Source organism: Drosophila yakuba, chromosome 3R, assembly GCF_016746365.2.
Source record: "Drosophila yakuba strain Tai18E2 chromosome 3R, Prin_Dyak_Tai18E2_2.1, whole genome shotgun sequence".
NCBI classification, from domain to species: domain Eukaryota; kingdom Metazoa; phylum Arthropoda; class Insecta; order Diptera; family Drosophilidae; genus Drosophila; species Drosophila yakuba.
The window spans coordinates 22,695,575-22,712,301 of NC_052530.2; the positions used below are offsets into that span (position 1 = coordinate 22,695,575).

Consider the following 16,727-nt stretch of genomic DNA (forward strand, 5'->3'; position numbering starts at 1 on the left):
GTATTATTAAGGCGTAATGCAGGCACTTTATGTCAGAAATTCACTTGTTAGTCTCAAAATATTTTTACAGAAGTTTCACTTTACTTTTATTATTAGATTTCTCAATTATAGGATTTTATTATTTGTGTGGCTATACTTTTCATGTTTAACCTGCGATTTATAGTAGTATTAAATACTTTTCCTCATCGACTTATTGACTCTAGTGACTATTGGTATTTTTGCTCCAATTTGCGGGACAGAAGTCTCCGAAGATATTTACACAGAAAGTTTTGCTGCTTGCGAATGAGTTCCTGGCAATTTCACGCTGATGAGTCAACCGCTACATCAGTTTGCATATTTTTTAAATGCGGTTTATTAAGTTCGCGATCGATTGTACACCCCTCGGATCGATTGGCAATTTTCGATATGCGATTTCCGATCAGCACGTGCGGGCCAAGTGGCTGGGTAACGGTAAACGAGGCGTAAACAAACACCGAATCGGGCAAACAAACACGGATTAAATTACGTGATTTAGCCATAAACAGGCGACGGAATCGAAAAAACCAGACAGTGCATGTTCTTTTTAGATACACATACATATATGTACGCAAGTAAGTAAGTAAGTGCTTTTCGCTAGCCAGACATCCAGTTGCTTTTGTGTTATTTTTCGAATTAAATCTTTCACAGCACGTTCTCAGTCGCCGCCAACTCGCGTTGTTCGAATTCGAATTATTTGGTTTTTTAGAGCCAGGACTGTAGGCAAGACGTCCACACGGCAGCGCGGCAGAAAGTGTATTAAAACTGAAAATGAAAATTTTGATAAACCTGCGCTCAAAGGCGCACACACACACACGGTCGCACGCACACACGCGCACCACCGAAGGCGGCCGAGGGCAGCCGACGCGAGCCGAAGTGCAATCGCGATCAATGTGTTTTCTGTTTTTCGCGTTCGTTTTTTGGGGGGCTTTCAATATTTTACTCGCTGCGCTCCGAAAACCAGGTAAAAAACTGCGCTGAAAGGCTACTAAATGCGAAAACCCAAACAGTAAAAACAAAATATAACACACGAGCCGAAGAAACAAATTATTACGAGGCGCGTTTTATTTCGGCTCTTTCGCTCTTTTTTCCACCTTTTCCACTTTTTTTTTGTTTTTCGTTTATTTGTGACTAATCTTGCATGTGCGGGGTGGTCCAGTGTTTGATTTTCGCCAACACCTCTGCTGCCTCCCGACACTTTTCGTACCCTCTATTGCGATTTGGCGCCAATTGGCTGAACTAGCCGATCCGCTCCGTGCGCCCGTCCATAGATCACTGCGAACTGCGAACTGTCGCCGCCGACGTCTTCTTGGCTGCCTGCGTCGCCGTCATACAACTATGGGTATGACTAATCCCCGCTGGCACGCGGCGGCGGCGGCAGCGGTGGCAGCGGCTCCAACTACAACAACAGTACTGTACAATAACAGTATGTAGAACAGCCGCAGCAGCAGCGTCGCTAACAACTACAACAACAAGACAACAACAAGTGCGATCGAAAGGCGGCAGCTTTTCAGGAGCACAACAAACAGCAGGGCGGTGGTTCCAGGTCAATCATAGTTGGAAACGCTCAATATTTATTTAGCGCACTTGTATGGAAACATATTTATAGCTAAATATTATTTATTATATATATTAATAGTTATAGCTTAGATAAATTTACATTTTAGGCAAATAGATGGGCAGATAATAGACGTTGAAGCTTTTTATTATGAGTTAAGTAATATGTAAGTAAAGTAAAAATATTAACACATGTGATACACTTTTAAGCACCTTTCTTTTCTTAATCCCTTTCTTGACGGCAGTCACATGATACGTTTTAGTTACTTGTTTACCCAATGTAAATCTTAAGCTAGTTATATAAAAAAGCTTCTGTATAAACAAACCAATGCAAACTTCCAGGCGCTCTATCTTGGATATGAAATCATTGAAAACGAATTTGAAAAGCATGTTTGTTTCACAAATTCAAAATTTCAAAATATAATATTTAATTTCATATTTGCTTGCTGCATTGATCACAAGTTTCACAGCTTTAAAATAGCTAAAGCGCTCAGCACTGCCTATCAAAATATCTCTAATTCTCCCCCTCCCTTACCTGTGTTCAAAATTTTGTTTTGCTGATTTTTAATCTATGCAACAACAACAACAGCAACAGCCACAAGAACAACAACCACAGAGGGGATCACTAAAATATGCGCGACGTGCCCACTTTTTTGCAGCGGCGAAATTTGTTCTTGTTTTTTTTTGCTGCCCGTTTGCCGTTGTTGTAAATGCATTTTAATCAGCGAGCTGTTGTTGTTGTTGCCTTTATGCGACACCTTGCGAAAATGCAAATGATCCTGGCACACACACGCACACACTTACATGCGGGGACTCCAACACACGTGCACTGACAGTTTGTCACGCTCTCTGCGCGGTGCCTCTCTCTCCTGCTCTCGCTCTCTCTCTCTCTCTCTCTCTTTTACCTGTGCGAATGTTAATTGAAGAATTTATTGTTGTCTCATTGTTGTATTGTTGTATTTCAGCCTGGCGACGGCGGCGGCCGCTTATTTTTTTCTTCAAATTTTATTTGTCGGGTTTAATTATGACAACAGCAACAACAACCAGTCAGCGCCAGCCGATCATTGACTTTTCTGCTCTGGCGTCACATAGTTTTTGTTGTTGCCCGCTGTTTCTGTCCCAGTGGTTCTTGTTGTTGTTATTCCTTGCTGCTGGAAGTTGTTTTTGGCAAGAGAGAGAGAGAGGGACATAGAGAGGGAGTGATAGTGGGTGGGCGAAGAGCGGGAGAGTGGCATGAACTTTGGGCCTGTTACCGTTTAACTTTTGCGCTTGACAACAAAAGGGAGAAAGGTTACACCGCAAACAAATTAGAGCTCATTAAATTATAGCATTGATCATATGCAAATATTAAGAAATAAATTAATGTATTTTGACAAACTCAACTGTTTTGCTTATGATTAAACTTTGTTAGATTCGTCATACGTTTAATGACTCACGATAAGAATTTTGATTATGATACGCTTGACATTTCAGAAACTTTCTTCTCTTTATTTTTACAAAATGTATTTCTACCGAATTTTCAAAATAAAATATAGCTTTCTTTCCGGCTGTTTTGTTGAAGAATAAATAATTTTCTTGCTCTGCATTAGCGGGCTTAAGGGTTTTATTTTCCTGCTGATTAAAATTAATAAAAACGCGGAATTTGCATATGCACAGCCCCTTCAATAGAATTGGTGGTCGCTCGCAAACATTTTTAATCCAGTTGCATGCTCGCTTAGTGGACAACCAACATCAACCCACTCCACCCCATTCCACAAACAACCTCCCACCCACCGCAAACACTGGGCGAACTTTGGCGACCCGTTGACATGTTAATGACACTTTTATAACGCCAACAACAACAGAGCCAGCAAGCTGGCAACAAAAACAAAGGCGGATGCAACATTCTCCATTGTTTATGGAGCGAGCAGCGCGAGGATACAAATTGTTTTTATTCCGTTTTTGGCGAGGGAGCGGTCCCATCGCCGCATACACTTACGCACAAGTAAATACCGCAGCGAATGTGTGCAGCTACACTGCAAGAAACTCTGAGATCGCAAGAATATTGAGTAATATATATTAAGTAATGTGCAGGTAACTTATAAATTTTAATAAAAAAAAACAATATTATTGGTAATACTAGTATAAAACACATTTTTTTTTAAATTTAATAGGAATTACACATTAAAACTGTTTTTTCCAGTCTACCGAACGCATTTATTCCATTGACGTGTGGCGGGGCTTTAAGTCATTTTTGATGTACGAGTTGTTCTTGTTGCTGCTGTTGTTATATTTCGTGTATATTTGCGTTAATAATACGCGCGAAAGGTAACGGGTACAGTGAACTCGAGACACGTACAGTGCGTACACCTTTAATTGCACTGCGAACGCGTTTGTGTGCGCCACTCAATGAAACAGTTTGCTTAGTTATTGGTATGGGTGCATCGCAACTCACGCGAACATAACGAATATTGCGAATATTGGGAGCCAAAACAGAAGAGTAACCCAAGAAATCTGCGAAGAATTCACAGAAGAATTCTTCGGGCCGTCCAAGAACAGAAGCCGTTCTTCTGCAATTGCCGTGGGCGTTTCAAGTCGCACGACTTCGCCGGCTTCTTTAAGGCGGTAAAAGTCGCTGGAAAATCACAGCACAGAGAAAAATTACACCCTATTTGTATGCAATAATGCAATTGGAATGGTTATAAATAATTTTTTGTGAGAAAGGTAAAATCTTGGAGAGTAGTAGCTTGAGTCAGCTTCCATTTCCCGTTGAGCATTAAAAAATCAAAAATATTATGCTATGGGAATATTGTGGGTGAGTAAACAACATTATTCATAGTTATTTCTGCTAATCATGTTTAAAAAGCGCAGTGAGTAATTTAGTCATAATATTAAATCTTGAGGTTATATTCCCATAATATTCGTACTTAAATTGCCCAAGCTAAATCCATCTGAAATAAAATCAGATCACTCATGAGTGAAATATGTTTCATTTGAAATTAAAAACATAAGTAATCGGTATACTATCAGTTGCTTAAAAAGTAACCTTCAAGTAGTGCAATGACCTATTAAGAAACTCTCTACTTGATATGTAGGTTTACCACTATTTTTCACCAGCATTCTCACTTTAGCTATCCGATTTATCGCGGTGCTGCTGAGGTCGTGTCCGCTGCTTGCCTTGGCCTCATTCCGGGCCACCATTCCAATGTCTTCTGTTGTTGTAGCCGAATCTGCATCTGGTTCATCAGTGCGCTCATCAGCAGCTGGAGGAGATCGGCGGCATGCCAGCGGCACTCTGGACTGCGGATGCCACCTGGGTTCAAGTGCAGCTCCTAGGGGTTTTCCTACCGCTGGGAAGCGCGACTTGCGTTGCGCATTGTTGTTGCTTTTATTAGCACGTTTCGCCTTTATGATCGTAGCGTGATTTCTGCGTTCTGACCGCTTTGTTGCTGCTGCCGCCTCTGCTTTATTGCGCCGCAGCCTTTTGTATTTTTTTTTGTATTTTCTGTATTTTTATTGTAGTTTCGGCAACAGGTGTGGCCCCAAGCCATCGGTACGTTGAACCCCACGCGGGTTATGTCCCCATCCCCATCTCCATCCCCATCCGCCTCCTTAACCCGATTAGCATTTCCCTCTTTTCCGGGCCAGCCATGACGTGTTCCAGTCCGTATCCTTATCGGTGGTGGTCTCCTTAAACCAATGACGTCTTCGGATTTTTCACCCCATTTCTTGGGTTCCCCGATATCGGTACTGACGTCTATGTGACTCATCCCAGAAGCGAAGAGAGCTGATATCTAAGCCATTCTAGAGAGCAGCATTGTCAATGCGGTATTGGTTTATGGCACTAGCCTACACAAGATCGATTTCGATTGAATATTGTTTCAAAGGTAGCTAACTACATTGTGAAGCAAATTGTACCAAGTGAGAGTTGGTAAACTCGCAAACATTTTCGATTTATTTAAGTTTATCATAATATACTTCAGCTTTTATTTTATGCATTTTTTTAACTTTTCATGAAATTTTTTTCGATTGAGCTTCTTAGAAACAACAATGAGAATTTTAGGGAATTTAAATTAGTTAAGTTAAATACTGAGTATTTTCGAAGAATTGCTTATTTTTTGTCAATTTAGAATTATGGGAATTATGGGAATTATTATTACATATAATTTATTTGTACTGATAAGCAAGTAGCATGCAGTTTAAAACTTTCTTGAGCATTTTCTTGTAAGCTAGTGTAACTTCTTGCTCTCCTTCTCTCTCTCTCTCTCCCTCTCTCTCTCTGTCTTTGTTGGACTACCGGACCTAGGTCTATAAATATTGCGTATTCCACGCGGTGGCCGTGCTCTAAAATCGAGAGCCCTTAACTCATCCATCCACTCACAACAATTGGCGGTCGCACGAACAAAGCGAAGCCCAAATGGTTTAATGCCTTGCCAAAACAACCATAAAACCAAAAGGCCTGCCCCGAAAACAACAGCCACAAGCCGCTAAACAAATCCAAGCCAGAATCTGAAACAGCAACAGAACAGTACAGAAACCGAACAGAAACAGAGAAAACGAAAAGTTCAGATTGGTTCTGGTATTTTTATGCCCCTCGCTCGAAAGTGTCCGACGCATATTTCAACTTGTCAGGCGAAGAAAAGACGGCGGCGACCAGCGAAAAAAAATTAAAAAGGCTCGTAAAGCTGAAATCAGCAAAGCCGTTTCGAGGGTAATTAATCGCCAACGCCGCCGCCGCCATCGTCGCACATGGAGATCGGCATCGGGATGGGGATCGAGATGGGGATCGAGATGGGGTTGGGGATGGTGATCTTGCCAGAGGTACGGACGGAAATGCTGGCGGACGGACGGATCATCATCATCCAGACCCCGAAAAGAGCAGCCCCAGCAGAACCGATCCCAAAAGTCAGGCAAGAGCCAAAAGCTGGAAGGCGCCTCGATTCGGAATAGGGGATTGGTTGGACAGCAAGTGACTATTTACATACTCGTTTATATGCCAAAGACTCTAGATGGCTGTTTAGCTTAGAAAACAGATATTAGTTTGTTGGCTTACCTTTCCATTCATAAGTAAGTTCTAGTTTACAAGACACGTTCTTACATTTTCACCTTGAAACAAGAACAAGGTTAAAGAATTCGTCATCTGGATATAACAGTACTAGCTATAGATCACGGGACACAAAGTCCAGCATATATCTGCATTCCGGAAAGACCGTTTTATCAAAGGTCATAAAAAGCCAGTGAATCCTAATCTCCGGTGAATGGCGTACGTGTCGCTCCTCTACGGAACTATAGATGCACCCGTGGGCCAACGTAATCGTCATAAAGTCAGCAGCTATAGAATTTCACAATTGTTTTAGACGCTTGTGTTCGTTTTGGCTTTCGATTTGGCCGCTTGGTCTTGGCCGTTTTGGGTTTCGATTTTACCCCATTTTGTGAAATTGAATTTATTATTTCGCAAGTTTAGAGTTCGCTGCGACTGCGAACACATGCGTGCACTGAGAAAAGTTTATGCATTTGTAATATGATGACACTTTAATTTAAAGCAAGGTAGTACTTTTAGTCTGGGAAAAGTATCTTTGATGGATAATAAAAGATAAATTTTTACTTTCATATTATTAATATTAATAAGTGAATGGCTAACTGAATGAAGTTAAAACGTAAAAATATTTTGGAGTGCTTCTAGTTCCACCCGTTCCATAGTTTTTTTCCTGTGCATGTGGCAAGCGCGACAATGGCAGCCTGTAATTGACCCACTTTCGGAGGTGGAGAGGCACGGGGCAGTGGGGCGTGGGGGTGGTGCAGGACAAGGGGCTCTTTTTTGGGGGTGCCAGGTGCTGGGTGGTGGGTGGTGGGAGGTTTGTCAGCTGGCATCGCCAGCGAAATCAACACGTGTGCGGCAAGCCTCGAATTGTGCGCCAATTCGCTGCCATTTACATTGTGTCTTGTGCATGTGGCCAAAAACCAGTTTGCCGTGGCTCCCAAGTGTCCACAAGCCCCCCTCTGTGGGCTGTCCGCCCCTCTGGTCCACCACCTTTGGCAGCACGTTTTCATTCATCGACAACAAACTGTTGCATGCAGCCGCCAGTTGTAAATTTATTTACTTATTTGTTTACAGCTCGCGATGTCCGTGGCAGTGCTGTCGCCATCTGGTTACTTTATAGGGTAGAAACTTACAAAAAAAAAATTTTTTTTTTTAATATGTAAGTTGTGATAAGTGGAATTTAATCAAATCCCTTAACTTATTTAATATGTGCTACGGAAGTAAAAGAGGCGGATGTGAGTCAAAGATTGTGATTAGCTAAAGCGATTTTGCGGCTTACATTCCAAAACCTATACATACTTGTACTATAAAATGAACAAAAAAGTTGACTGCCTCCGTTAGGTTTTCAGCTTCATTGCAAGGAGTTTTCCTATATAGACAGCCTTTTGGTGGCCAATGCGACATCTCTGATCTCCGTGGCGCTCGTGCCAAACTTGTGGAACACTTGGACTTCTGGTGGCCACGCTGGCCTACTGGTGACTCATCCGTATCGTCTTGTCTGCGGTCTGGACTCCCCAGCGGAATTATCAATTCGGGCACGCACCGCTCTCGTCTCCTCGGTCCAAGACCATATAGTCAGGCAGAGCACGGGCGATATTCAGCGCCTTATCGCGGTTTGGTGCCTGCGGTTTTCCTTTCTATGGAAGCCCCGGCCTAACCCCTTCATCTTGAGCCCCAGTCGCTCTTTGTTTGCCTTGGGGGCTTGTCCATTTGTCCATTTGCACGGACCAATATTGGTTCATCGCAATTATTACTTGCCTGTTTGCACGTATTTGTACAAAACGGAAACTTGCTCAAAGTGCGTAAATAATACTCGTATGTACGCTCAAGCGTGGCCTTATTCGGGGTTAATGCCGGGAAAACCCCATTAGTCATATGGGGAACTTTACTTTTCTGTACGAGTACTTCTTGAATTTTAAGGTATAAATAAACACGCGAGTTAGTGCTCAAATAGAACGTGATAGATCAACACCTTATCTTTATAGGAGGATTTACACAGTGCTCGTAGAGTTACTATACTTGGTTACTTAGAGCCGTATAAATGCTATCTTTTTGTAAAAGTGTGCAGCACTTTTTCCTGAATAGGTTCAAGATATATGAACAAAACCTTTAATTATTTGCTTTAGTAAACACAGCAATGGATACCTATTCCTCTGCAGGTGATAAATGATGGTTATTTCTGCCCTTGAAAATGCAGTGGCAAATGGAGCTTGTAAATATGAGAATGATTTATTTGAGCCAAGTTAAGTATGTCATCACCCACAGTGGGTGGCAGTTGGGCAGGGGATTTTCAGAATGCAGGGGCTGTGTAAATGCTAAAGAGACCGCTCCTAGAAATGGCAACAAATGTAGCGACATTACCACTGCGAACTGCAGCTAATTTGAAATTTTAAACAATTTTTGCAACGACTGCAGCGGCGCAACAACAAAAGACGCCGAAAACAAAGCCACAGGCGAGTCGAGCGGAGCGTTGCGCTTTGATTGAATTGAATGCGCGAAAATTGTGGAAGTCAAAGTCGCGAAATAGGAAAATATCTCTATTTGAAAGGCATTTTGGATGGCATGGAATTTAACCTAAAATTAAATTATTGAGTGTAGAGGTAGATATTAAAAAACTAATTATTATAATAACTTAACTGATCAAAATCAGGGATAAATATTTTTTTTTACTAATGTAAAATAAACCCTAAAAGTACTAAATTTTAATAATAATATTCTTAGATCATTTGATTTATATTTATATTTCTAAATTTTTTAACTGCTTTCTATCTGCAGTTCCAACATACCCCGCCGCACTTACGATCGCAGGGTAGCGAAAACAAATGGCAATTGTAATAGTAAGAGCGTTTAATGCATTTTGCGAGAAAATTATGCGAGCTTCGTATAGAGTATAGAGTTGTTTGGAACCGCCGCACACCTGCGTGTTAAATCGCATGGCTCCAATATATCGGTGACAAATCCGCAGCATCGCTGGCTCCAGTCACTCAGTCATTTGCCTGCACTTTAATGAGCGCCAAATGAATGCCAAAGATGCTGTACACTGGCACTGGCAGTGGATGGTTGCAGGGCAGCCGGAATTACCATAATGATCTCAATATTTGCTCAACTTTATCACGACGACCATTTAATTGCCCACACCCGTGCAATGGGCTAATCACAGCCGCTCCGTACTGCAGCAGCACTTCAGCACAATTAGACACGCGAGGGGCGGCAGCCAGGGCGTATGAGTAATGCGAGCGAAGTGCAGCGATTCTATCGCCAGGGTCTGGTCCTCCATCTGGGCTATCTAAAGTCAGTGCCTATTAATAGCATTCGGCGATCGCCTCCCATTTTGTTGTTGTGTTTTTTTTTGTTGTACTCTGTTTTCTTAGCCACCACCCTCAACTTGGCGGCACTTATTTTAGACACCACTAACCGGAGCATTTGTGGCACTGGGCGAGGCAATTACTCACGGCAAGGGCAGCTCCGTCAACAGATTTGGCAGCTGCTCCACTCCGGGGAGGCGGCCAACTTGGGGGGCAGCATCGGTGGCAACAGCGGTGCCTCAAGGGGGGTCCTTAATGAGAGTAATCTATAAGGGAAGAACGCTACTTGCTCTAAATCACTTAAGAAATAAACCACTTACTTGAAACTATATATTTCTATGGGGTATCATTTCCATACTCTATTCATTTAGTTATGATTCAAGCAATCCCCCTTGACAACGCCCCTGTGTGGCAGACCCAATGCAACGTGCAACAAATTAGCTGCGAAACGGGCGCGTGAGAAAAACAAAGTTGTGCGGTCGCAGGTCTTAAAAATAGTTCGCAAAACGTGACGTGACATTGGGGATTACCAAGGAGCACCAAGCTGGGCAGATTGACTCATTTTAATGAGCCCAGTGGGCGAAGTGAAACGCGCCATATTTGGCTTCTGTAGCTCTGATAAGTATGCTATAAAATCTTGCAACACCAGATCTCAAAGCTCTAAGCAATGGGCTTAGTAATAAAATTAGGATTAAATCATACTCAAATTTAGAGCAGTAATATCTAAGCGGAAACGGGAAATGCTGTAAGATAATGTTCCATATAAATGTACGCGCAAGAAGGCAAGTCTCTACTTCAAAGTGATTTTAAAATCCTATGTTTTTATCAAAATGTTTACATACACTTTTAGTAAATAAAAAATAATGTCGAAATCTACCATTTCGCTACTAAACTGTCCTCGCCAAACGGCGAAAAGCAGCTGCGCCAACTGCAAACGGCACGTTATAAACAAAGACTTGCGTTGGGATTGTTGCAATTAGCGAGTGGCCATTGGAAACATTTGCCAAAACAGATGCCATTGGCCAACCATATGTATGTATATCCAATCGCATGTGCATCAATTTGTGCCATTTAGATTGGCATTTGGCTGGAACTCACGTTTTCACTTACCAGTGCGGTTAGAATTTGGATTTCCGAACAGACAACATGGTTATTATTTCAAAATTTATTTTACTGATGATTAGTACTAAATAATTTAGTTTTCTTGTCGTGTAATTTACCATTACCACTTTCAATTGATTTTGGTTTTTCTCATTTTTTTTCTCATTTTTGCAGTCTTAAAAATTTGTCTAAACAATACATTTTCCATGTTGCTTCAATTTGTTTATTTTCAATGGTTTCTTTGAATAGTTCGTTACGCTAATGTTAAATTTGCTGAGAGAATTGGCTATAAGAAGATGAATGCCAATAAGTGTGTTTGGTTGCGGGAGGCGGGGGGGCGGGGCATATTGGAATCGAGTTGCATTAATTACAAATATACATATGTGTGGCGTTTGCTTCAAATGCAAACAGACGCGGCAATGAGACAACAATGAGATTTCAAAAAGTCAACATTTTCATTTCGTATTTCCTCGCTGCGGGTTATTAGTTTCGTTTGTATTTCAAAAATATATTATGGAAAAATTGTACACTGATATTGAGGTATTGGAAAAAATCGGCATATATGTTAGGTATATGTATATCTGTATCTGTATCTGCATCTGCATCTGCATCTGCATCTGCATCTGCATCTGCATCTGCATCTGCATCTGTATTGGTATCTGCACTTGTATCTGCATCTAAACGTATGTACAGGACATCCAAAAGTGTAAGATTACGCTAGGTAACGCTACTAGTTCGACATGCAAAAATGGCCTTGCGCTTGGTGCTGTTCTTACTTGGGTAAAAATCGAGGAATGTCCAACGGAAGGTGGCCAGTGGCCCAAACCGGAAGGACAACGCATTCCTGATCGTTCCTATTTATGGCAACGTAGGACATCTATGTAACAAGTGCAATTCTACTACAAATGTATCGCTGAAAGGCTTTTAAAATTGTTTCCTTCTATAATTGCTTGCGGTTCTCGATTTCTGTTGTTTCTATTTGGTTGGTTCTATATATTTCGTTTCGTTTCCCTCTATTATGCACTATATAAAAATATCTGCTATTATTTATGTATTAAAATTCACAATTTTGGTTACGCTCCATTCGCAAAAATACGTTTAGATTTCTAAATATTCACTTTCCCTTCGGCGCGCCTAGAAAATCGCGTGGAATGGAATACACCAAGTGTTTTTAGCTTTGGAAAGGGGCGACTAAAATAAATTTTGAAATCAGACACACGCTCATCCATCATTCACACATTGATAGTGGGGGATAGGAAAGGGACCTCGTATCCACTCACTGATATCGATTGAATCCCCGATTCTCAACCCTGTCATCTGACACTCACGCTCAACATCCTCGGTTCGAAAATACATATTAAGTCGATTAATTAGGGTATAAATTTGAAGTAATTTACTAGCTACTGGTTGGTTGGTTTATAAATATAAATTACAGGTTTAATTACAGTGCTTTACATTGGAAATTTCGTTAGAGACGCTGAATATATTAGCTAATATCGTGCCAGCATTAGAAATACAATACGGCTATGCTACGGAATCGAAATGGAGGCTCGAGACACTGAGATTGCATTTAATGCAAACTGGTACCCAAAAACAAACACAAAGCACACACAGAGCGGCCAAATTCGGCTAATTGGGGCAATTTGGGAGCGGGACAAGACACACACGCACAGAAATATACAAAATACACTTTGGGCTTAGATGTACGATAGAAATAACAGCTAAACAACACACGTCGCTGTTATCGGCTGATTACTTTTAAAGCTTTTTGGCGCCCAGCTTCATGGGGCCGCTCGCCCGCTGGGCCCGTCGCGCCTCCAACTCACGCTGCCGCTGCAGCTTCTTCTCCTCCCGCTTGCGGCGGGCCTCGTCTAGTTTGGCATTCCCTGGAAAGTATTAATTTCATTAATTGTGATTTACCATGTGGGTCGCCAGAAGGGAAATCTGATATTGTTTTTACACACGGCAAAAAAGCATGTAAAAGTGAGGAACTCACCAAATCCCGATTCATCCAGTGGCTCAAACTCCCCGTCGGCCCACGAATCACTATTCCAATTGGCATTATGCGTCGAATTGTTCAAATGCGACGAAGGCGGGCTAATGTTATTGCAATTGGCAGTGGCCGACGTGGGCGACGTATTGCTGCTGGATAGATTGGGCAGCTCCTTTGGCCGCAGCATCGACTGTTTTGACGGCGAGGTGACATGCGAGTTGAGCTTAGCCAGCGGCTCGATCAGATCGTTTAGTTCGTGCTGCTGCAACTGCTGCTGATGGGGATGCTGCTGCTGATGTGGCAGCAGCGGGCGCTGATTTGGCTGACTGGATGACGTGGATGATATAGATTGTCTAGCCAGCTGTTGTTGCTGCTGCTCCTGCTCCGCCTGTTCCTCCTCCTCGCACTGAAGGCCAATTAGGTTACTAACAAGTTGAAATAGATATTTTACTCGAAACTCACCGGATCCTCTTCAAGACTGCCCCACTCCTCGTTGTCCCAGCCGTCGCGCACTTCGCTCAAGGCATTGGCCGCCATCAAGGCGCCATTATTGGAGCTGGCTGCCAGCGGACTGCTGGGATCCTGAGAGGTCTAAAATTAAAATAATCGAGCATAATTAGCGGCATTCAAATGGCATTCAAGCACTACTTACATCCATTTCGCCCCAGTTTTCGTTGTCCCAATCGTTGTTGCCATAATCGGAGGCCGAGGCGGAGGTGTCATTGCTTTCATGCTCCAGCGACGTCATTGAGGTAACACTGCTCGTGGTGGTCGATAAACTGCTGCTCGATGGTTGCTCTACTCGGCAAATGCAGGCCGGGTTAATTGCATTGTGCAAATTGCATAAGCGAGGCGAGTACTTACCAAGCGACGCTGGCTTGGACAGATTGCGTCCAGTTAAAGGCGGTCGTGGTCGAGACGAATCACTTTGGCTGCGATAGAACTTGGCAGTGACGGCCGTCACCGCCCATCCCGCCCAAGTGGCCGCCGCATTGCCAATCGAAGGCGTGGCCGTGTGAACATCCGCCTCTGCGAACGATATATGAATGTATTAGTAACATAGTAAAGATTTTTTTAACTAACAATAGTGTGAGATACTCACCCATCGTTTCACGCAAACTGGGATCTTCGGAGACCTTCTCCAGTTTGCCCAAAAAGCCTCTGATGGTTTTGAACGCCGGGTCGCGCACTGTCTTCTCCGGATCAACGGTGAGCGAACACAATGATGGCAGAACGCGGTTGGCCACCTCGCTGAGCAGAAAGTACTGCTGTGTGGCGGCCAGGGCCAGAACTCCGGCGACTCTTGCTGGCGGAAAAGGATCCCGCATGGCACGAACGAAAGCGGAGACTAGCACACGCTGGCGCACCTGCGGGTGCAAATGCGGTGCAATCTTGCCCAGACACACCGTCGTATTGGTGCGAATTCCACCTTGGTCATCCCGCGCTTGCAGCCTGGCGAAGTGACGCAGTACCTCTACATTTAGGTTGTTGTAGTTGAGCTTGGGCGCCAAGTGGATAATCGACTTCACGGTCTGCTCACGTATGGTGGCATTGGTGTCTAGGAACCCGTGAGCCACCTGCGGGAAAATCTGATCGTTGACCACCTGTGGCTGCAAATGCGCGATAAACAGATCCAGCTGCTGCAGCAGGCGCGATCGCGTTACTCGATCCGTGGAAGCGAACAATTTGACCACGCAGGGCACAATGCGTTTCTGGTACTCCACCTCGTCAAGCAGTTTGCCCAGCTGCAAGAATATTCATCTTTGTGAAATCGAGTCAGACAAGGGTATGCAAATTCAATAGACAACCTTAAACATGGGAGCCAGCACTGCCGAGCCCGCATCCCCGTACTCGTAGGCTGTTATCAGCTGTGGAAGAATCTTGTGCCTGCACACGTTGTCCGGAAAGTTGTCGAGATGCGTGGTCAGGCCACTGAAGAAGCGATTCTTCTCCGCCTTGTCCTTGATTTGAATCTCCTCCAGGAAGAGCAGTGTGTCCACCAAATCGTTTTTGAAAAAGCCACCTGGCTTGCGGCAACGTGTGATTATGTCCGCCGGATTGGGGCGATTCGAAGGCGAGGCGCCCACCAGTTCGCAATAGAGTGATTGCAGGGACTTGGGTATGTGTTCTATATCCTTGAGGTTGGAGCGTTGCTTGAGCACGCCGTTGAAAGCTTCCCACACCAGACAGCCAAGACCCCACATGTCCACAGAGCTGGTTGGGAGTTGAAAGTTTGGGATTATTATAATAGTAAAAGGTAATAGGATTAGGTACCATTTGGTGGCCGCCTTGAGCTTGCTCTGATCGTTCTTTTCAGGGGAATCGTAGACCTCCAGGGTCACTGGTATCTTGGCGGGCGGCATGGGATTGCCATCCGCCGCTGAAACGTACTCCAGGCTGCCCAGTTTCCACTCGCCGGAGGCGTTGACAAACACCGACCAGGCGGAAACATTGTTGTGCCGCAGATTGCCATCGTTGTTGAGAAAGGACAAGGCGCGCTGAAAGGGAAAGGGGACTTGGTTAGCTAGGTCTATTATCAGAGAGATGGGTACGCACAGTGATCTGAAAGATGCCCCAGGCCAGGTAGAGGCCCTTCTGCACATTGTCGCTGCCCAGCTTGGCGAAGTAGGTGCCAAGCGGATCCACTGCCTCGGTGGCTACGTACAGCATCTTGTCCGTTTCCAGTGAGTCCAGATACTGCAGGATGCTGGGGTGACGCAATGTCTTGAGCCGCTTCAGTGCCGCCTTGGCCAGCTCGCACTTGGTGTCGGATCCGCTACGGATATCGTAGACAAAGACCGACACCTCCTCCAGCGTGGTCTTGCGCTTGGCCTTGTGCAGCGTCCATATGGAGTACTGGTCAAAGCCGCCCACCGGTTCGCCAATGTCGTAGGGGAAGTCTTTTGAGGAGTCGCGCGAGAAGAACGACCACATTATGTGTTTTGCTCGGCGGCTCAATATTTTGTTACTGTTGTGTCACACAGCAACCACAACAACAACAACAGTAGCAGCACCGAGAACAACAGCAACAACTGAACAACTGACGATTGCAGCTGCAACAACAACGCACTGCGCAGGCAACACACGCACGCACACAACACACACACGCACACCTTGTTGCTGCCACACAAAGGCACTGAAATCAGTGGAGCCCCGATTCTCGGTTTATCCTCAAGCTCTATGCCTCTGTCTTTAGCCTTGGCTTTAGCTTTATCCTCGTCATGCCAATCCAGCTGCCTGATGTCCTTTATTTTCCTACGATGCGCAGCAACAATTTTCCAGCTTTGCTAACGCACACACACACACGCACGGGCACACGAACTTATCCACTGTTATTCGTCCCCAGAGGTCTCATCCCTGGGATCCCGGGATTTTTGGATAGGGCGATCTTGTATATGTGTCTCTGCTGCGGGTCAGGGGGAGTCAGTAGATCGGATCGGGCGCTCGTCTCCGTCGAATTATCCTAATCTTTTTCCCGAGTACGTCAGCTTTTTTTGCGTGAGGCGTTAGTGACGGAACTTCTGAGGTCGTGCGTGAACAGCTGACTGTAGAATAGAACTGGCAAGGAGTAGGGCAACTCTGGTCGAGGTTTAAATACAAATTGGCATGTTTGGCAAACATCTTAATCCTTATCAATTATTTATTTGTTTTTAATTGCAATGCAATCAATGTGAATTTCAGAAGTTCTAATTCATTTCAGGCTCAATGGAGCATTTTTGGCGTTCTAATTGGATTT

General features: G+C 44.0%; 1 protein-coding gene across 2 annotated transcripts; it reads right to left on the minus strand.

The window, feature by feature from the left end:
• Nucleotides 1–5,523: 5,523 nt before the first annotated feature.
• LOC6538009 (N-terminal kinase-like protein) lies at nt 5,524–16,522 on the minus strand. Of its 2 annotated transcripts, XM_002098508.4 has the most exons (9): nt 15,548–16,521; nt 15,266–15,489; nt 14,800–15,205; nt 14,094–14,736; nt 13,856–14,020; nt 13,644–13,789; nt 13,454–13,582; nt 12,995–13,397; nt 12,369–12,884 (listed from the first exon to the last, which is right to left on the minus strand). In XM_002098508.4, exons 1-9 carry the CDS (start codon nt 15,923–15,925, stop codon nt 12,757–12,759), a joined length of 2,622 nt encoding a protein of 873 aa, XP_002098544.1. In that variant the 5' UTR covers nt 15,926–16,521; the 3' UTR covers nt 12,369–12,756. The 2 variants fall into 2 exon arrangements, with proteins under 2 accessions (XP_039232253.1, XP_002098544.1); XM_039376319.2 differs by lacking the exons at nt 12,369–12,884; nt 12,995–13,397 and adding an exon at nt 5,524–5,534 and having other exon boundaries at nt 13,479–13,582; nt 15,548–16,522.
• Between the last annotated feature and the right edge of the window lie 205 nt (nt 16,523–16,727).

Coding starts and splice junctions, on each gene's coding strand:
- LOC6538009 (XM_002098508.4), bottom strand. CDS start 15,925: ATGTGGTCGTTCTTCTCGCGCGACTCCTCAAAAGACTTCCCCTACGAC. Junction 15,490..15,547: donor GGGGCATCTTTCAGATCACT/GTGCGTACCCAT, acceptor TTTCCCTTTCAG/CGCGCCTTGTCCTTTCTCAA. Junction 12,885..12,994: donor ACTGGATGAATCGGGATTTG/GTGAGTTCCTCA, acceptor AATACTTTCCAG/GGAATGCCAAACTAGACGAG.